Source organism: Phyllopteryx taeniolatus, chromosome 4, assembly GCF_024500385.1.
Source record: "Phyllopteryx taeniolatus isolate TA_2022b chromosome 4, UOR_Ptae_1.2, whole genome shotgun sequence".
Classification (NCBI taxonomy): domain Eukaryota; kingdom Metazoa; phylum Chordata; class Actinopteri; order Syngnathiformes; family Syngnathidae; genus Phyllopteryx; species Phyllopteryx taeniolatus.
Genome location: NC_084505.1, coordinates 16,953,813 through 16,974,797, shown reverse-complemented (window position 1 = coordinate 16,974,797; position 20,985 = coordinate 16,953,813). Strand labels below are relative to the sequence as shown.

Sequence of the window (20,985 nt, the reverse complement as noted above, 5' to 3'; positions counted from 1 at the left end):
TCTGCGGTCTTTATTTGTTGAACTGTAATATGAATTCACCAGTATTTCTTCATGGACAAAAACAATTTATTCTGCATGTCCAAATTGTAATTCATCAAGGTTAAATGCTTGTGAATTGTTAGAATTAATACTGTGCAAAGGACTCGGGCCACAATTACATTTAGCAATGCCACATAAGATCATTAAAAACTAGAATGCCACCAAGTAGAGCGCAGACCTCCACAAAGGCTGAACTAGTCCTAAATTAAAACATTTCCTAGTTTTTCCTATTAGCTCATTTTAAAGTAATATCAATTACTGTGAAACAAGGACATTAAAACACCAAAGACTGCACACTATATTGTGACCACACACAAAAACAATATGCATCATAATACTCCAATACACCTTTCATGGGCTCCATTTAGGTTCTAAGAATCTTAGATCTGCATATCTCTCACAAAAACACTTGATAGGGAGGGAACATTGCCAAATAGTCAACTTGCTGGAGGTGATGCAATGTTGGGGGAATGTTCTCTCCATATGATGAATAATTTTGGTTTTACAGTACATGAACAGTTGAGTCATGAAGCCCTTCACTATTACGCTAATAAACCCATCGAATACAAAGTTCCATTCAAGTGCAGCAAATTCTCAAGGTGTTTTTTTTAAAATGAAGCCTCTTAGTGAGTATCACTGATGATTTGTGCTTGGGAGTCCTAAATTGCGTCATGAATCAATGTAGTCTGAAGACGGCCTCCGTGCAGTATGTTTGTGGCACATGAGAATGACCACACACAAAAAAAAGCCTCAAATGTTGCATCTCCCCTCCCAAGTTATGCCACTGCAGTCTGTGGCATGTCCTAAAATAGCCCACCAGAGGTATAAAGGGGTATAAGGGGGGAGGTCTGGCCTTCAGAGGAGCAGCTCCACACTGTTGATTCACACAGAGGAAGACTGTTTTGAGGGAACAAATATCAGGGACATCAAAATTCATTTTGAGTTCAAATTTGAATTTTTTTCCCCCCTAAGCCAACTTTTGACAGAGGAGGATGAAGTACTATCAGTTCCCCGCATCTGAGACTGAGTCACTTAGAGCTTATGCCCAGGACAAGTACAAGAGCTCGGTGTGTCCAAAGTCCATCCGCAGCGTGCATTTCCCCAATGACATCGTTTTCCAGGACTTTGTGCGGCAGGGTGAGCTGGAGCGGATTGGACGCTTCATCCGAGCCAGAAGGGTCAGCCTGGACACCATCTACCCCACTGGTGAGTAACTTGACAATTTGGGCTGTCACTATTGAATATTTTTAGAATTATTCCATCAATTAAATTGGATAAAACATTTGCATTAAAGTTTATTGCATTTCCCCCCCCCTGATTACTGTTTTAAGTGATTATTTGGTATTTGTAAACAAAACCAAATGAACAATAATTAAATGTCAAGAGAGGGAGTGAGCTTACACTCGCCAACCTTTTTAGGAAAGCTACTTGTTGGGTACTGCGAAGGGCTACTAGTTTGATACACTGTACACTTCTGAGGCTGCTTCGTGATTAACTATACTGCATGTCAATTACAGGTTATTCATACCACAGCTGCAAGCAACTATTTTTGTAATGATTTAAACCTATTCTTATTTCTTGATAAATTGGTCATGATTCAGTTACTGGTTTGGTCCGTATCATGTCAGGAAAAAGGCAAAAAAGAAATGTTGATCCTTGTTTTCCAAAGTAAAAGCAGATGTGTTGAATATGTTTAATGGACTACAGAAATCAGCCTTTACTGTTGAGAGGCTGAAATCTGAGGGTTCGGACAATTTTTAAGCTAAACAACAGCTCTAAATCGTTCATCATCAAAATAGTTGTTGATCAAACTAATCGATTAGTTGTTGATTCATCTATTAATCGTGACACCGCTAGGCTACATCTGGCAAGCCGTTCAGCGTTTGATACCCTTGACATCTTAAGGTTCATGCCCTTTACCCTCACTCGTAGGACAACTGGAATACTACTGTAGTAGGACAACTATATGTTACAAGTGCACTACAGTGGACTAACTGACTTTTGGGTACTACTCGTGAAATTCTATGAAATTCTGAGTTAACATCAAGCACTTCACTAATAGCAAGTGCACTACAGTACACTGACTTCTGGGTACTACTAGTGAAATGCTATAAAATTCTATGAGTTAACTAGTGCTTCACTAATAGTACTAGGAGTGTGCAGATCAGGCAATAAGTGCAGTTTTGCCTCACTAATATGCCTGAGTTGTCCCACGAGGGAGGACAAAGCGTGTACTAGTACATGGACCTTAACCTGGATATTGAATGAATGCTCCCAACAACTTTTATGGGCCTATGCTTACAGTGAGTCGCCTTTCACATTGTGATGCCGTGCATGTGTGCAGGCATGGCCGCCATCCACGAAGCTGTGCTGTCAGGGAACCTGGAGTGTGTGGAGCTGTTGGTCCACTACGGAGCGGACATCCACCAGAGGGACGACGAAGGGTGGACCCCGCTGCACATGGCCTGCAGCGACGGCTTCCCTCACATCGCACGGTAGGGTTCTTCGAAACAAGTTCACAGTCGAAACGCTACGATTGGGCATGTGCACAGATAGACGCCAAGTGGTGCTTAAGCACCAGCCTTTTCAGCCAGGGCGAAGAAACTGTGCTTTCTTGCTGTGTCCATAGTCCCCTAAGCCGAAAGAAAAATCAATCTGCACCATCCCCCGTCGACGAACACTTTGAAATTCCCCCCCAACCGTGATGAATCTTGAGCATCTGCCCTCTAAAACCTCTGCGCAGCCAGTAGGGGCTCGCTATGACATTACATGTTGAGAAGCAAGACCTAGACACCAAGGCATAAGACAAGCTGGGGGATCTGCTGGATTCTTGCACCTCATTGACCTTCCAGAATCTGACACTGAGGCATGAAGGTGATGTTTGTTTCTTTCAGCTATCTTCTCTCACTGGGCGCTGATCCAAATCGGGAAAACGACTGCGGGGAGAAGCCTTGTGACCTCATCGACCCAGAGAACAAGGAACTGCTGGACCTTTTCGGCCTGGTTGACAATGACTGAGAGACTGATCGGTCCAGTTGCTCCAATTCTTCTGCCGAGGCGGAGAGAGAACTCCTCGTGACTTCAGCGTCCTGAACCAGAAAGCTGCCTCAACTGTGGAGGTGACAGTGGACTTCAGGTCGAAGGAAGCACAGCAGGTTCTTTCCTACATGGGCTTGTGACAGCCAGCTCGAGTCACATTTTTTTATCCTGCAGTGAGTTTGAATGAACAATTTCAACTTTTTTTTTTTTTTTTAGATAGATACATTGATTGGAACATCAAACTGCTCTTTATGTGCAAATGTATGCTGCAAAAGAATATATTCTGACAAGCAAAGATCAATATTTTCCAAATCAAATTAATGGATTCTACAGTAGCATCCTGCTAACACGATAACGGGTTTGTTTTGTTTTTTCTAGTATCCTAACATGTTAACTGTATAGTCTTACTTTTGCTACGTTTTGTACTTCTAAAATAAAGTGTTCATCCACCCTGACTGATTCATTTCATATAATCTTTCAGTTGCAGACCCTCACACGACCAGGTCAATGATTAAGCAGCTAATATCCAGGATCGAGATAAAACGACAACACCAAAAAGTCTGGTTGCACGAGGGTTCTGATTTTGCTCTGCTGCCATCAAGCGGCTAATATTTGTGATGGCCCCATGAAAAACAACACGAGGCAAATGATGAATGTGAATTTGTATTACCAATTGTTATCATTTTTAGTTTAGACGCACTGTACAAGTAAAAAACATATTTACAGGCATACCAAAAGAAAAATTAAAAAATTCCCCAAATAGTTTCCATATCGTGCTCATTCTTTAAACTTCCACTCCTGTCGACACATGGGGCACTGCTGCTGGACCTGCTGGGAGTTGAGCCACTTCAAGATGCAGTGCATGTGGAAACAGTGGGAGCACTGACCCCAGACCAGCGGGCAGTCATCCCCAGGCACCTTACCTGCAAAACATAAGCTCACCTGTAAATAGGGTGTAGTGTCCTTAATTGTCAGAGATCAACGAAGACATAAGCACAAACTTTCAACAATCTGTGAAAAATATTCCTTTTACAATAAATTGTCGTGCTTCACAACTGTACAGAGGGTATACCACCATACACTTCGAGGTCACAAATGACCCGCAATGAACCAATTTGCAAAGCGGCGTACCAAAGCGCAAGGGACCATCATTTATTTTATTCATTACATATTTTTTGAATTCATCTGCCAAATATTGGAATGAGCCTCAAAATCCCTATCGGTCGGGCCCTAGTAATTATTTATGCAAGTATTTGTTCTGCAAACACACTATGTGCTGTTATAATGACTTTACTAGTGCCGTTTGCATAGGTTCGTGCTAGAAACCAGCATGTTCCTCTTCGGTTACATCAGCAATGTAGGAACGGAACTCAGTCGGAAACCCAGGACCCCCTTATACCGTGTGCAGTGCATGTCTCGAATATTTCACTGTATGTTCAATGTTTGTCAATAATAGACTGACCTCAAACATCACCTAACAGATTTGAAATCAAACAGCATCAATCACCAACCTGTTCGGCTCATTTACAAACGGTATAGTTATGCAAAGCCTTCAGTTCGGGCGAGCTCTATCATGACCAATGTCAATTGATCAATACAAATGGATAGATTGCTACTGACAGTCTGGGCAGCATCCATTGAAGGCCAGCCTGCAGATCCCGCAGTTCTCGTCATTGGCAACCCACAACCACGACGCCACTCCGTTCCACTTCTTGATCTTGACTTTCATCCTGCATGTGCACAAAGGCAGCAGACAAACACTGAACTACGTTACCGCCACACGTCCGCTGCCATTGCGCACCCACGTTTAGCTACGTCTGGAGGTAAACTTGCACAGATACTGTCCCGCTACGGCAGCCCGCTTCACTCACCTCGCCTTTAAATATTCAACGTCATTTCAACTTTTACGTTTCGATCATTTCAGCTGGAGTTTATGTTCAATATGTGGATTTTCCTTCCGTTCTTCCAAACTCTCCAGGCAGTCGTGCGGTTCCTTTCTTCTTCTTACGCTTTACGCGCTTGTCGCAGCTGCTCAGCAACGTCATGACTCACTACCGCCATCTGATGGACCAGCGCGATAAATGTTTTGTATTATTATTATCATCATCAGGTTTATTTATTTATTTTTTTTACATTTTGTATGTACCGTACTGCAATTATATATGTTTTGAATATAATTTATAACATTTACACATTTTATTTTTATGATCGTGCTTTTTTTTAAAATTATTGATACGATATTAATTATTGTTTTAAAATTTAGTATTATATATATATATATATATTTATATATGATCCCGCTTATACTCACTGTCAATATAGCAATAATACTTTATTTTTGTATTATTTCAAAAAATACATTTTGATTAGTTTCTGTTGTGTCGACCGGCCACTAGGGAGCAGTCAAGTGTTTTTCTTTTTTTTTATTTTATTTTTTTATATATATATATATATAAACAGCGTGTTGCTGTGACGTCCTCTCCATCAACACTGAGCAAGCATTGGACGCTGTTGGGGAGTGGCTCACAATTAGTTCTCAAAAGCTTTCGGACTCGCGGTTGGTTGTTGGTCGCTGCCGATCGAGCAAAATGTTCTGCAGACGGGTTTGCCAGAGACTCGGCCCGGTGGTTCAGAGGGTCTTCACACCGACCTTTCGGAAATGTGAGTCAGGTTCTTGTGTTTTGAAGTGACTTTTACGCCGTCCAAATACGAAGGTCAGAGGTCGTTACTGCATTTTCACGTGTTCTTCATGTGGGGAACTGTTTTACCTTGGCTTGTGTTTTCTTTGGCAGATAATTAAACTTGTACATTGGCTTTTACGAACATTGGTCAAAATTTACAATTGTATTATTCACTTAATGGTTATATAGACTGCATGCGTAGTCGAAATGTACAGTAATAGAGATTGTGAAAGTGTCCTGCAGTCGGAACACTGCCCGAGGCCGATTGGTTATGAAATCCCAATAGAAATACAGTGCAAAGAGCATTTAACCTACATTAAGCTTTGGCTTGTCGTTTGAGGTGCAAGAATTAAAGTTGTGAAGATTTATTTGAGCTTTCATCAAGTGATGATGAGCACACGTTGCAATAAGACCTACCCATTCAGTGTATTATTATGCCCACTTGCACATGTAACGAGTCCCAACACAAGAACTCCATCTAAAGTTCTTCCTTTACTGCATTTTCATTTGCACCGTTTGATATTGCAGTGTTTCAGTGGTCAGAGCGTCAGTCATTGAAATGATTGCCGCTTGTTCGATTATGCAGGTTTACCAAAGACCAATGTATATGAACATAAACGCCACAATTTGCCTTGTAACATTCTTGTGCTGAACCCTGTCGTATGTAAAAGCCCACTGTGCGTGCGAACTGCAGAGGATTCAGGGCTTTTTTATTTTCACAGTGCTTTGTCTTTTCACGCATCCTTGCCTGGATCATCATTTCCTCTGGGGTTTGAGCATGTGGAATTCAGCCGAAGGGAAAACTGCTTCGACTGCTTTGTGTTTCCTATTTGCAATTTCCTGAATAAAGCCGTCCTGTGACTGACTGGCGACCAGTCCAGGGCGTACCCCGCCTTTTGCCCAAAGTCAGCCGTGATAGGCTCCAGCTGTCTGTGACCCCGAAAGGGATAAGTGTTAGAAAATGGATGGATGAATAAAGTTAATCTTCTATAAATCTTATAGAATTGACTGGGTATCGCATTGTTCTTCAACTGTATCATATGCGGCTGTGCACCTTCTTAATCTTGACATCTGACACACGTGTCAAGAGAGAACACACGTGTCTGTTCTGCCTCAGGTGGTATCTTGTCTGTTTTCATCTGGCATGCATGTCCATTTTAACAAGCTTGAGCCTTGCAAGTGAGCTTAACCGATTACCTTTATAAATAACTTGTACTTGGCCTTGCAAGGTGTTGCGGCGTCATGGTATTGGCCAGCATTCAAGACAGGACGGTGTTCAGCTTTGTTTTGGTTTTCTGCACCAACTTTTTTTTTTTCAGTCACTGACGTTTTGCCAGGGAGAAACAAGTGTGGAGCACACATCAAATTACTGAATGACTTAAAAGGGAACAGCAGAATTTAAAGCTTTCCATCAAAGTTAACGTTTTCAATCAAAGTTATAAATATTTACTTGTATCAGAAGAAATAACTACGCTAATATTGCCTGCTTCCCAAGTAAGGAAGCATGGAATTTTTAAAGCGACTACTGGTCAACTCGTGAGTACTTTTGCCTCATGCAGAGAGTGACATATACTTTACACTAATTCTTGCTGAGATGTAATATATACTTCATCCATCCATCTATCTTCTATACCGCTTATCTAAGGTCATGGGGAGCTGGAGTGTGTCCTGTCTTTTATTGTTTTATAAATTATGTTATTTAAGGGCTTTAAAGGTTCTACTCAACACATTGTGTTAGGACGCATCAATCCATCCTCTTTCTATACCGCTTATCATCATTAGGGTTGCGGGTGTGCTGGAGCCTAGCCTAGCTGACTTCGGGTGAGAAGCGGGGTACACGCTGGATTGGTTGCCAGCCAATAACAAGGCACATACGGAGAAAGACAACCATTCACGCATACATTCACACCTAAGATAATTTAGAGCAGGGGTGTCAAACTCTTTTATTTTTATTTTTTTATTTTTATTTTTTATTTTTTTTTGGGTCTCGGGCCGCATTGTAGTTATGATTTCCCTCAGAGGGCCGTTAGAACAGTGAAACTATATAAATGTTTAATCATCACCAAAACATTATTACCATTACACAACAAATTGAGGGATAACTAGTTTTGAAATCAGAAGACAAGGATAATAGTTTGTTCAAGTATTGTTTAAATTACTATAGAGGAAGGGTTTGGTAACAGAAAAATGCAATATCTCAACATTGTTTATTATTATGACAATTTGGAATTTGGGTACAGATTTTAGCAAAAATCACAGAAGCTGACTAGCATGATTTGCTTTCGCGGGCCACATAAAATGATGTGGCGCGCCGCATCTGGCCCCCGGGCCTTGAGTTTGACACCTATGATTTAGAGTCTTCAATTTATTGTACTTCAAAAAACTGTTTTTGGGATGTGGAAATGAAGCTTTGTGGTAAACTGTGTGGGAAGAACTCCACCCAGGAAGGCAGGAGCCGGGATTTGAACTCCCAACCTCAGAACTCTGAGGATGTGCTAACCACACGACCATCGTGCCGCTGTCTTTAGACCCTTTATTTAATCTCATCACTGCTGATGTCATTAATTATAATGGATTTGATTGTGTTCTAACATTGTGACGTAACCCTGAGAAACAGACTAGATGGCAATGTACTTTTTGGGGGGGATTTTAATATTTATTTTGATATCTGTTTGAACTAGCCCGTCAATATACTGTATAATGTGTGTGCATTGCAATCACCAGCGCATTTTCACATATCATTACCTTGCTTTTCTTTTAGCAGTCTTACCCGTTATACTGTTGTAGCTTGGAAAAATACATGTACTGTACCCTGGTGTCAAATAATTAATCCTGTGGGGTACATTGGTGTAGATTGTACCACAAACCAACTTTTTCTTTACATTCTTAAGGATTTTAAAGGTATTGAAGTTCTTTTAATCCTGGTAATTTTACTTCAGTTTTTACTGGTGGGCACTGCTAAATAGACTGATGCAATAATAATATTGTCATACCACACAAGCTGTGTCCTAACCTTCGATACAGTAGCCAATTGTTAAGGTTGCCAAGCAATGGGAGCAAAAAAAAAAAATTATGCTAGAATGAGGTCAGAAACACACAAAGGAGTAGAAAAAAAGTAAATCTTTTGCAGATCGGCTTGGCTCGTCCTTCAAGAAGATGTATCTCCAAGTCAAATTTGAGATGCATGATTACATATTGTACAATCAATGCATCACATACATAATTACATTTCTCATAGAACTAACAGCGGATGAATTTCTCAATTAGATAGATGTAGAATATCTCTGTTATCAATATTATCTACTGATAATGACTATTATGCAATGCGCCTCTTTTAAAGCATATTTTAGATAACTAAAATTATTCGGTTGGACTTTGAGGTCAGTCATTTTACAGTCTACCATTTGTTATTATTTTCTCACCAGTGATTGGTCACAGAATTGCACCAGATTTTGAGCCCTCCATCTCTATTCATCCAAAAGTTTAACTGACTGTTACTTCTTTACAATCCAGATATGCTGTCTGCGAATCTCCTGGCGCTGACGTTGTGATTATACATAGGATGTACAGTATGTGTTCAAATGCACGTACTGTATCTGTGTCGGCAGAAGAATGTTTGTGTGCGAGCTGTAGATGAGATTAAAGTGGTTTGGGTGCAGGGTGGTTTTATTTATGTCCTCCTCTGCATGCACCCCTGGCAATCCTCTAAACACCCACAAATCTTCACAAGCAACAGGAGGCCACCCTCACCTGTCCTCTGCTGCAACAATAGCACATTAAGAAGCTTGTAGCAGCTCCTCCTTCAGTCTTGTCAGGGGGGATGATTTGATCGCATCACATGAAGTCAAATCCCTGGTCTTGAGTTTCTTGTTTTTGATACCAATCTGAAACGAGCGAATTGCTTGTGTGGTCTGCCGGATATTTAATCTGGGGATTGTTTGGAGTTTATCTTGGCTGTTTCAAAATATTTCCATCCCCTTGGCTCCGAATGAGCACGGCCACATTGTGTAACGGGATTAAAAAATTGGGACGGGATGATGTTATCACAATGCACTTGACCTTTGCACTAACCCTTCACTTTGGAGTTTTCCCACAAATACTCAAATACACAATCACAATTTCTCTCTGTATGTCAGCCATTCTTGTAATAATGCAGAACCAAGTGTTTATAATTAATCTGTGTACCCTGCTCCCTATTGTCTACCTGCAGCTCCAGTGCGTCACATGGCCTTCGGGGTTCCTGGTGGCTCCACAAACATGACATATTTTGTTTTGTGTGGAGGAGGCCTGACTGCTGCAGTTGTCTATGTAAGTCTTTCCAATATGCCCTTTCAAGGAAATTCGTAGGAATAGTATGAAAAGTTCGAACCTACGCAATCTCTATAGTAAAATAAAAAAATCCTGGAACAGGCATGTTGGCCAGGTTGAGCTATAAACACTTTTAGTTGCGAAAGCTATATATCCCCATAATACATGCATACAGCGGCTGAAATAAGTATTTAACATGTCACCATTTTTCTCACTACATAGATTTCCTATTGACATGAACATTTCACCAGATGTCAGGAACAACCCAAGTAACCCATACATACAAAGAAAGTAGCACAAATAAGATCAGAAATTAAGTTGTGTGTAATGGTGTGAAATGACACAGGAAAAAAGTATTGAACACACCAACAGTTATTTATTTAATACTTTGTACAAAAGCCTGTGTTTGCAATGACAGCTTCAAGACACCACCTGTATGGAGAAACTAGTCGCATGCATTGCTCTGGTGTGGTTTTGGCCCATTCCTACACACAAACAGTCTTCCAATCTTGAAGATTCCATGGGCTTCTTTTATGGACCTTGAGTTTCAGTTCTTTCCATAGATTTTAGATTGGATTCAAGTCAGGTGATTGGCTGGGCCATTCTAGCAGCTTTATTTGTTTTCTTTGAAACCAATTGAGAGTTTACTTGGCATTATGTTTTGGATCATTATCATGCTGAAATGTCCACCCTCGCTTCTTCGTAGATGGCAACAGATTTTTGTCAAGAATGTCTCAGTACATTTGCCCATTCATCCTTCCTTCAATGTGAAGTTAACCAGTACCATTTGCGTAGAAGCAGCCCCACACCATCATGTTCCCACCTCCGAACTTCACTGTTGTTATGATGTTTTTAGTAGTAATGGGGCGAACAACACTGGTGCGTCAGCACTGTGCCGAGTGCACAAGAGTGAAAGCCCGTATTGCTGCGTGTATCACTTTAAGAAAAAAATCATGTGGCCAACACAGGAAGTGTGTGGTTTGAATGTGCCGCGCCAAATTGTGTTAATAAGGAAACAAACTGTGTCGACATGTTGTGGATTTGCTGGGTGGAGTTTTGCTGTTGCTGTTGATTTTGGATTTTTGCTTGCCCTCACCGTGTTCCACTGACTTCATGGATCGTTCCAAGAAGTTTTCCCCAGTCTGGAATAATTTTGATCTTGTGATCCCAAATAAGGTAAATCTTTTTTTCCTTTTGGTATTGTTTACTGTTAATTTTTTAATTAAATATGTTTTTACTCTTTTCTGATAAAAAGGTTTGAATTGATTTCAGATAAATTAACTTTTTATTTTATTGTAGGTGATGTGTCTGCTCTGCTCCACAGAGCTATCTTACATCAATAAGAGCACTTCATCAATGCTGAGGCATTATAGAGCTCGGCATGGCAATGAAGAATTGGCAGATACTCATGTGAGTACCCCAGGTATGTTGAAATTCTCACAAAAATTTGAATTTTTAAAAATCGTTTTTTACACACAAAAAGGCTTCGTGTGACTCAGTAATATTGTTTGCAAAATTTACAGTCCTTTTTAATAAGCTTTAAACAAAATATTTCCTTTTGGCTTGCAGTTCCTAACAAGCAAGCAGTGGCTGAGGCTGTGATCAACATGATCATCAAAGACTGTCAGCCATTCACCATTGTTGGAAAATGAGGGATTCAAAGTTATCAACTCGCACTTCAATTTTTATGCTCACCACCTTCATCTGTACCCTGTGAAAGAGTTTTTTTTTTTTTAAGGCAGGGGAACTGGTGGAGAAATCGCCTTGGAGCAAAGACACTTCAAAAACTTTTATTCCTCAATAAAAATGCATAAATAAATAAATGTTTAGTCTTTTATTTCATATGATTGAACACTTAAGTTAACAAAATTCCATACGCCTTCAAAATTTTAACTCTGAATTTTATTACAGACAAATTTGCTTAGCGATTTGCTTTTACATAGCAACTCATTTTAGCATTTACACAAACAAGGTTTTAAGCAGCCGGAAGTTTGAATGACTAATATAGCAATAGTCCGGTGCAATGACCATGTCAATAGCACCTTTGGAAATATATTTAGTGAGAAAAATGGTGACATGCTAAATACTTATAAAGAGCATAATTTCAGTTGTAAAAATGTTTCTCCCCCCCCCAAATTATGTCTGTTTTCTATTAATTACAGCACATTACATTTCCTACAGAACAACAGCTGACATTTTTGTTTACTCCACCTCTGGTACATTATGATCATCTAAATCACTTTGGAATGGTATGTTTTTTTTCCCCCCTTTAAACAGCAGGACAAATGTAATTTTTCAGACATTGCCAATTGGCAATATTGCATATAGTATTGTATAGTATTTGCTTATGGTTTGTTGTGACCTAGGGTCATAATGGAACCCGCTGCGTGGTATCTTTTGGATTTTGAATGTCTACGACTCTTCTTGGTAGCACATTTTGCCGTGTGACAACAAGTTCTGTCCATCCTTTGTCTTTCGCTTATCCTGCTCTGACTGGGATGAGAGGTGGGATACACTCTGAACTGATCTCTTGTCAATCACAGACCACATATAGACGCACAAGCATTCACACTCACACCTATGAGCAATTTAGAGGCTTCGATTGATCTAACGAGTGATGGGTTCGGCAACACCAATGCGTCGACGCATGTGCCGAGCTCATATGATGAAACCCCGTGCCGATGCGCGTATAACTTGAAGAAAGTCACGTGACCGATACAGCCGCTGTATTGCTCGTACCTGTCACTGTGTGACGCTGTGCCAGACTGTGTTTATAGGGAAACGCATCTGTCGATGGGATGCGTCTCTGCCAAATCAGTCATGGTTCTTTTGAAACACAATTCTTCCCTTCAAGCCATTGTGATACAGAGCCCAAAAGAAAAGTATAAGTTTTCCGCCGTGTGGGACCATTTTCATCTCATATCCCCCCAACAATATCAGCAAATAAGGTATTTGTTTTCATTTCCTTGCTTCATCCTGTTCCTCTCAGTTTCTGCTTGATCCATCAGAATTAAAATCCTTTTCAAAGTAACTATCATTTAAGTGATTCATTTTATTTTCTGAAGGTTAAATGTCGCAGTTGTGCTAAGTACATAAAAGCGCCTCCTCAAATAAAGCAATCGAGGCATGGAAAAGAAGTCACAAATACACTTAAAATAGAAACAGGTGTGCAGACATTTTCCAACTTTCTTCGTGGTCACTTTAATAATAAATATATATTTTAGGCTATTTCATTTTTTTAACGTCAATTTTCCATGAAGCATGCATTGGACCGGGTAGTGCTGAATTGCATTATGAGCCATTATGTTTTGAAAGGTGTGTGTAGAAAATGTTTGGATATAGTTGATAAATGTAATCACTTAAATATTTAATGTAAATATTTTTTTGAACCTCTTTTGGCGGTAAACACTTTTTAAGTACACAAGCCCCATCAGGGCCTTGTGTGAGAGAGTTCTCCAAAGCTGGAGAGAAGGAAAAAAGGAAACGCCTGAATGCCAAACACTGGAAAAAGTTTTTCTTTTTTTAAATAAACATATGAAAAACAATTTTAAAACTTTCTGCCTCAACCAAAACTATATCAACATCATCACACTCAGAATTACAACACTTTCACTATGATTTTCACATTATTGACTGACTATTTTAAAGACACTAAAGATATTTTAAATTTAGGATTAAGACAATATAACATACAATAACCTCGAGATATTGTATAGGTTGCCTGCAAAATAATATTTAAGATCCAACAGGTGTCTGTATTGAGCAACACAGGGCCACAGTACCCACACAGGATCAATACAGTTTACCAATGTGTTGCAATGCTTCACGAGGCCTCATCTACCCATAACACACACAGTGTTGATCATTTGTGCAACATGTGTATTTGTCCTATCTCTCAGGCGTACAAGACGGTCCTTGGTGATAGTGAGCGCTATGAGGACAGACTCGCCAACATGGGCTCCACAGCAAAGGGTCAGCTACCATTCCCATACCATCTTGTCTACCACACACACACATGCACACAGAGTCTTAGATCAGTTGTTTCTTGCCACGCCCACCTAGATAAACATGCTAGAAAAATAATCTTCAATAGCATGTCCGTCCCAGTTGCTGTCTACAAATTGTGTCTGTTTTGGGCACAGAGCATGTGAGTAATGTTTTAATAGGAAAGAAGCAGTCGTGACACAAAGCCAGGATGTAGTTTTTAAATTACAAATGCAACTCATAGCTCTTATCTTATCTTTCTTTTCCCATTCTCCTGTCCAATTCTGTAGACAGCAGTATGTAGTCAAGTAAACTCATATACTGGATATAAAATACATGCAAACATGTCTGTGAAGCTCTGTTGTATGGTAATGATTTACTGTAGTCATAAAGCCGTTGCTTGATTTGAATTACCAAGCAGACCACACTAGCTTCTAAAGGGGACGTGTTGAGATTAGAGGTTATCTCTTTGACTCTGTTTCATCTATTATGACCTGTAACATGCATGATAAGGGTTTTTTCATTGATACTTAAATACTGTACTCGATTATACTAACCAATAATTGTTGGCACTATTTCACATCTTTTATAGTGGTTAGTAGGTGGCAGACTTGATTATTGTGTGATGGTTTTGTCTTTGTGGTTGCTTTTATTTTGAACATGTTTAAGTTAACATCCAAGATGTATATGAGAGTAATGAACATAACTAACTAGATTCCAACCCCCCGCTTTGTAGCTAAAGCTTCTTCAGGTGAGACAGTGATTGCTGCAGCTGAGCCCGCCCCAGTGGACGAGCCAGAGCCGCCTGTTGACGTGATTGCAGAGTCTGTCGCTGCACCTGCCGAGCCCGTGGCAGAGAGCACTGCTGAGCGTGTTGTTGAGAGCGCAACACCTGAAGATGATGTCGGTGTGGTCTCTGAGGTCCTTGCTACTGAGGACGAAGCTGAGCCAACTGCTGTGGAAGAAGTTCCAGCTGTAGTAGCCGAAGCTGTTCCTACCACTGTGGAGGTCACAGCCACGGAGGAGAGCCCAGCAGAGGCGCTTGCGAGTGCTGGTACAACAGTACTGGATGAGGCCCTCCTCCCTAGTCCCCCTGCTGAAGCAGAAACTGTTCCTGGTACAGATATGGCAGCATGAAGCTATGATGACTTAGGTCACAGGTGTCAAACTCAAGGTCAGGGGGCCAGATCCGGTCCGCCACATCATTGTATGTGGCCCGCGAAAGCAAATCATGTGGCTCAACTCCTGTGATTCTTCCTAAAATCTGTACCAAAATTTGAAATTGTCATATGTAATAAATAATGTTAAGATTTTTTGTTACCAATCCCCCTTTTTTGTTTTTACAGTAACTGAACACCCTAGTATCCTTGACTTCGGATTTCAGAATTGGTTATTCATCTATTTGTTGTCTATATGCAATGAGCGATTAACCATTTATACGGTTTCCCAGTCGTAACGTCCCTCTGAGGGAAATCGTAACTCCAGCGTGGCCTGTGACAAAAATGAGTTTGACACCCCTGCCTTAGGTGTTTGCTTAGAAAGGATAGCTACAAGTTCAGTGTGTTCTTGAGTCCCAGGAAAAGAACCCATGAACCCCAACATAGACAAAGGGAAGTAACATCATTTACTCTGACTTCCATTTATTCATGAAAACCAGTTTGGGGTCCATTGGTCTAATTCTTTGGAGGCATCATTCATTCCTTTCTTGCCTTTAACGTCTTCATTTAGATTTACACAATGCTATGAACTTTAGAGTGTTCATAAATGATTGTTTGGTTTTGGGGTAGGTACAGAAATGTTGCTTGTATGTATATGTAGTAAGTATTTCTGTTTTCTTCTAATTCAGTATTGCGTGCCTTTTAAATAGATGACAGTCCTGCACCAACTTGTTACTTAAATGGGAACTTGAATGTAAGCATCCCATTTTATTTTGAGGGCCAGCAGTCTTGTTTTTAATCTACCTAGTTTGATGACTTTCTCTTCAATAAATTCTCCTTGAGTCCCTTTGCACCCCACCAGTCTGTGCTTGTGCTTAGGTTCAATAATGTCAGTATGGGCAAAGTGGTAGCTAGTCCATGAGTTCCCTTTGTTAGCAACTTTGTCTCATGTTAGTGTGACTGTCAATCATCAACTCCTTTTAGTGGCCTTCACATTTTGTTTTGTTTGTTCTAATGCATGATGATGTCATCTGTGAGACAAAGTTAAAAATGTGCGTTCATGCCTTACTTCCCCCCCCCCCCCCCGAAAATATATCAATTTGTCTTTCAGATTCAGGCAATTTGTAATGCCACCATTACCACAAAGAAAAGCTTTTTCTTGCATCATTCAAGCAGCAAGGCCGTAATCTTAGACGAGTGACGCGTCTACCTTCTCACCTTTAAAATTCAGTGTAGTTTAATTCATTTCAGTTTTAAGAGTACTGTGCCTTTTTGTGTGTTCATCGTGAGTGTGGTGACGTGCATGTAGAAACTCCTTTTTTTAATTAGGATTGTTTGAGTGTAGACCTTGGCTTTTTCCAGTGACCCTTTGTCTTCGACTATGAGCACCTGCTAATAACTCATATCCCATATATTGAAACAACAAATTTACGGCATTCCCTTTATGAAGAATCTGTCCCATGTGCATGTTCCTATGCAATGAACCTAATTTCCATCTTTAGTATTTTATCCCCAAGACATGCTTGCATGGGTTCTCTTTTTAAATGAATTTTAAAGCGAACTGATTTTGTGTATTATCTTTAAGCAGAAAAAAGACTTTTTTTTATCTCTCTCTCTCTGCGAGAGAGATTAATTCAACAGTATAGTAAAACTTTAAGATGAAATTCAAACACAAATCTCTGCAGTTTAAATTGCGTTGGTTCATATTACACTGCAGGCCTCAAAAGATCTGCAGTCTGGATTTAAACTATTGTTTATAGTTTGAGACTACCATATTAATCTAGTCCGATATTACAATTACAACAAGGCTCATGTATAGGATGGAGTGTGGAGTATCAAACAGACTAGCTCTTGTCACTGTGGCATCAAATCGCTTCGATGCCAAAAAGATAGGAGCATGAAGATGAGTACCACTCTGTATCTGCTTAGTGACAGAAAGATATACGCACCAGGAAGACCAACTGTTAAAAGATCAATTAGTGACTGTAAAAATGCATCGTCTAACCCAGTGTTTAAATTTAAGTTTGAAGTGGTTCACTTTCTGTCCCTCAGAGGCTGTACCAGATCTTCTTACAGCTGTAAAAATACTGGCTGGTTCCACAGTTGAAATTGCTGCAGCTTCTGTTGGAGAGTCCAGTTTGATGAGAGCTGCCCGTCACATAGAAGAAGATGGAAAGGGTTTGGACTCTGTGTTGGAAGTGTTACAACTTGAAGTCCTTGAGGGAACTGAAGATTCTGTGGCTAAAGAACCCTTGAATGAAACAGTTGTCATCACAAATGAAGAGGAGCTGGACCCTGCAGAGGTGGTCAGTGGTGATGAAGAGCCTAGTGCAGAAGTTAAAGTGTCTCCAGAAGAGATGACTACAGAAGAAGCCCCCTCTCCAGCTACTGACGAAGAGGAGGAAGTACCTCCTGAGGAAGCTGCACCTTTAGGTCCCACTCAAGAGAATGCGGGAGGGATGCATGCTGAAGATCAGAATCCAGCCCCTGATCCAGAAGACGACAACATACCTGAAGAGGCCTCACCTGAAGAAGCTGCACCATCTGCGGAGGCAAGCAAGACTGCTGAAGCTGCAGTGGACGAAGAGCTGCCCGTAGATGGGACGTCTGTGGAGGAGGCTGAGGAAGCTGAAGCACCAACAGAGGAGACAGTCGCTGCCTCAGAAGAGGAAGGTACCAGCCAGTCAGAAATAGAGGTGCTTTCAGCTGCTGAACCAGAGTCCAACTGCCACCATGATTCCCTGGCAGAGGTGAGCATGCCCACAGCTGATCAGCCATCCCAAATCCTTGAGGAAGCTGTGGATGAGATGAAAGAAAGCAGGGATGCAGTGTCACCTGTAGAAGCACAAAGTAAGCAATTGCTTTTGGACAGCACAGTTTGTTTTCTTCCGTCTGACGCCAAAATAGCTCAATAGTCGAAAGATAAAGTGTTCAAATATAAATTAGCGTTTAGGAGTCCTCTGAATGTCTTGCAGTCTGGACATTATCTGTATTTGCTGAAATAGACTGTTTTCTTAGCAGTAGTATACAGTAGAACTGTATTGGTCATTAAGGTATAGATTTAATCAAAATATTGGACGATTGTTTTCAAATACAGCTGAGTTAAAATGAAATTCTATAAAATTAATATTTTTTTTAATTGTCATGTTTTTCATGAAAAAAAGACAGTATAGTATGTAGTAAACTGATTTTATTTAATTATTATTTTTTATTTTTAACAGGTCCAGAGGCAGTCGTGGTGGTGATAAGCCAGTCATGAACTGACAGTGTGCCTTCCACATCACTCGTCAAGCTGTCCATCAAATGTGGGCGACCAAGAAAATACAAACAAAGAAATGTAGATTTTTATCATTCGAATGTGTCCTTTTGAGTTGTGTGACTATCCCAACGTCTATGACTCAATTTGTCCACTAGAGGTCACCATTACCAAGGGTTTCATTACGAGACTGGAGAGTTGGCTTTGTCATTTGTGACGCTAAATCTGCACCAGAGTTTAGATTTCGAGCAGGACTACACTCATGTAATGTTTTCTGTTACTAACTATATGCATTTATCTTCTTTTTGTACATAAAAAAAAAACTGAATGACATACAGGTTATGCATTATATATTTTCGAGTATTCTTATAATGATCCTAATTTGAGTGTTGTGCAGAAAAAAAATACTTTGATTAGAAAAGACAACATAGCTACATGAAACAATACTAATTGTTATTTTTTAAGCCGATACGGGTGACCTGCTCAATAATCGATACATGCAGTATATACGTGCAAATGGTGGTTATTGCATTTAGAAATATTTCAGTAACTATTATGTATTTTGTAGAGTCAAGCATAAATTCAATTGAGGTGAAGATGAAAAGATTTGTTGGTGAGTGTAATTACAACGATTGTGAGGACCTACATTAACTAGTTGAATCATTGTAATGAGCAAATAAGATGTCATAATCGTGTGTTAACATTGTATTGGATAAATAAACTGTTGGAAATCATTTCATCCATTAAGTTCCTTTCGGCACTCAATGTAAAACATCCAACAAAAACTGATAAAAACTGTTGTTGGACGATTTAATAGTATTTATTAATACAGTATTAATATTAATAGTTATATTAATGCTACGATTTTATTAATATAATTAATACATTTGTACAATGAAAAAAAACAACAACAACATCGCACGTGAAAAGGTGTAATGCCCTCATATTTGGCCAAGGACGACAATCATTGATGCACTTCTGTCACTTTTATCACCGTGCGTGGTAACAAAATGCACATTCATACAAGAGCAGTTATCAGCTACCAGTCAGTCCACAAGGCAGCCAGACTGACTTGAGCCAACGTTCATGCCGAAAGGTCTCCTTGCGCTCTCGTCTTTGTTGACGTCACAGCCGCCAATCACCAGGCCACACGCAATAGTTACAGATGTTACAGTAGTTTGTCTCCTTTCTTAACATTGGAGCTTGTGCTGAGAAGTGAGAGTTTAAAAAAAAGATAAGCTAGTAGTTGCTACAGGCTTTTATGCTATCAAAACGTGTTTCCATAGCTTTGCAATGAACGGGCTGACAAAACACTGTATGCTAAATGACTTGGTTACTGATAACAAAAGCAAACATAGACCAACTGTAGCGTGATGTGTTTTTGCAGATTAGACATTTTGAACCCCGGAAGCATTTTTTTTAGGCTGGCACAAGACGCAACACATTCGCCACGAATCATTCTTGTCGTCGACAATATCAAACCATTCTCTTAAGACCATGGAAGGGGAATACTTTGCTTCTTGTTGCCTCTTCTTAATGCTCTCACCCACCTTAGAAGTCTACCGGCCGAGTCGCCACCGATTTTTGCTCTCTATTTACATCCTTTTTATTCTGCAGTTAGGCCAGCCTTCACTCGAAAAGAACCAGTCCAGGTCTAGTGGATACTATACCATCCCAGTACTTTTAAACAGATCTGGTGTTTCATTTCAAAATAAACGTTCTCTGAAATCTGCATATTTGACTGCCACCATTATGCCTGATGTCAAAAAAAAGAAAGAAAGAAAAAAATCTGTTCGTTATCCCAGAACCAGTCCAGTTCTGGTGGACACTCCACCATCCCAGGTTGTATCGTGTCATCCATCATTGAAAAAAAAGAAAAAAAAGAGTAGAAAGTTCAGATAGCGCTTTTCAAATGTAGGAAGTAAAAAGTCGACAGAAAACAAATCAAGTACCTGAAAAATAAAATGATTATTTAAGTGAAGTAACGAAATATTGATAATTCGTTGACATTACATTGGTTATTAAAAGTGACACCAGCCAGCCATGTAAATGTGGTGGGATGAGTTTGCGCTGTGACGTCACTGGTGTTTATTTGCCTGAACAAACGGGAGTCGTTCTAAACTCACCGTGAGAGAGAGAGAGAGAGAGTCTGCAACGGCTGCAAAAAGAAAGACGGCCCCCTGGCCAGGCGGAGTCCCTGTTGATATACTTGTAACGCTTTTCCACGCTAGCTGTGTGTTGTTACATGGAGCGTCTTCCCTTCCTCTTCAACCTTCCCCTGGATGTAGCGGCACAAACAACCCCCATAAACACACAAGCTCACTAACTGAGCAACCGCCCAAAGGCTGACCAGTGAACGTGTTTTGCTGTGTGGAAATCAAGTTCTCGAGGCAGTAAAAGCGGGAAAATTGACGGTAGGTGAGCTGCCCGTCATTCGGCACTTTTGACCACGCACGTGACTTATTTGTATTTATTTTTTTTGACAGCTCGGCGTTATCAGGAGGCTAACCTTGCTAGCTAA

At 40.2% G+C, this 20,985-nt stretch overlaps 4 protein-coding genes and 1 long non-coding RNA gene across 10 annotated transcripts in view; 4 read left to right on the top strand and 1 right to left on the bottom strand.

Annotated features, from left to right (window-relative positions):
* The first annotated feature begins 152 nt into the window (after positions 1-152).
* ppp1r27b (protein phosphatase 1, regulatory subunit 27b) lies at positions 153-3,649 on the top strand. Of its 2 annotated transcripts, XR_009788073.1 has the most exons (4): positions 153-1,245; positions 2,384-2,534; positions 2,934-3,251; positions 3,560-3,649. XR_009788073.1 is itself a non-coding variant. In XM_061770028.1 (3 exons), the coding sequence occupies exons 1-3, from the start codon at positions 1,032-1,034 to the stop codon at positions 3,055-3,057; spliced, it is 489 nt and encodes a 162-aa protein (XP_061626012.1). In that variant the 5' UTR covers positions 153-1,031; the 3' UTR covers positions 3,058-3,528. The 2 variants fall into 2 exon arrangements, 1 of the variants encoding a protein (XP_061626012.1); XM_061770028.1 differs by lacking the exon at positions 3,560-3,649 and having other exon boundaries at positions 2,934-3,528.
* A 79-nt stretch (positions 3,650-3,728) lies between these two features.
* Positions 3,729-5,107, bottom strand: anapc11 (APC11 anaphase promoting complex subunit 11 homolog (yeast)). The gene is made up of 3 exons (XM_061770029.1): positions 4,950-5,107; positions 4,699-4,808; positions 3,729-4,001 (listed from the first exon to the last, which is right to left on the bottom strand). The coding sequence occupies exons 2-3, from the start codon at positions 4,805-4,807 to the stop codon at positions 3,856-3,858; spliced, it is 255 nt and encodes an 84-aa protein (XP_061626013.1). The 5' UTR covers position 4,808; positions 4,950-5,107; the 3' UTR covers positions 3,729-3,855.
* A 443-nt stretch (positions 5,108-5,550) lies between these two features.
* mgarpb (mitochondria localized glutamic acid rich protein b) lies at positions 5,551-19,198 on the top strand. The gene is made up of 6 exons (XM_061770016.1): positions 5,551-5,739; positions 9,970-10,067; positions 13,967-14,039; positions 14,788-15,168; positions 17,261-18,058; positions 18,430-19,198. The coding sequence occupies exons 1-6, from the start codon at positions 5,667-5,669 to the stop codon at positions 18,465-18,467; spliced, it is 1,461 nt and encodes a 486-aa protein (XP_061626000.1). The 5' UTR covers positions 5,551-5,666; the 3' UTR covers positions 18,468-19,198.
* Positions 10,074-13,960, top strand: LOC133476517 (uncharacterized). The gene is made up of 3 exons (XR_009788070.1): positions 10,074-11,243; positions 11,367-11,490; positions 11,637-13,960. It is a non-coding gene; the product is annotated as an uncharacterized LOC133476517 (long non-coding RNA).
* Positions 19,199-20,586: 1,388 nt separating the features above from the next.
* Positions 20,587-20,985, top strand: part of elf2b (E74-like factor 2b (ets domain transcription factor)) — a 34,760-nt gene continuing 34,361 nt past the window's right edge. For all 5 annotated transcript variants that reach the window (XM_061770007.1, XM_061770005.1, XM_061770009.1 and 2 more), the window contains exon 1: positions 20,587-20,878. The gene's annotated coding sequence lies outside the window, so the exon portion shown is untranslated. The remainder of the gene's footprint in view (positions 20,879-20,985) is intronic.

Coding starts and splice junctions, on each gene's coding strand:
- ppp1r27b (XM_061770028.1), top strand. CDS start 1,032: ATGAAGTACTATCAGTTCCCCGCATCTGAGACTGAGTCACTTAGAGCT. Junction 1,246..2,383: donor GGACACCATCTACCCCACTG/GTGAGTAACTTG, acceptor GCATGTGTGCAG/GCATGGCCGCCATCCACGAA. Junction 2,535..2,933: donor GGCTTCCCTCACATCGCACG/GTAGGGTTCTTC, acceptor TGTTTCTTTCAG/CTATCTTCTCTCACTGGGCG.
- anapc11 (XM_061770029.1), bottom strand. CDS start 4,807: ATGAAAGTCAAGATCAAGAAGTGGAACGGAGTGGCGTCGTGGTTGTGG. Junction 4,002..4,698: donor CAATGGATGCTGCCCAGACT/GTCAGTAGCAAT, acceptor TATGTTTTGCAG/GTAAGGTGCCTGGGGATGAC.
- mgarpb (XM_061770016.1), top strand. CDS start 5,667: ATGTTCTGCAGACGGGTTTGCCAGAGACTCGGCCCGGTGGTTCAGAGG. Junction 5,740..9,969: donor CACACCGACCTTTCGGAAAT/GTGAGTCAGGTT, acceptor GTCTACCTGCAG/CTCCAGTGCGTCACATGGCC. Junction 10,068..13,966: donor TGACTGCTGCAGTTGTCTAT/GTAAGTCTTTCC, acceptor CCTATCTCTCAG/GCGTACAAGACGGTCCTTGG.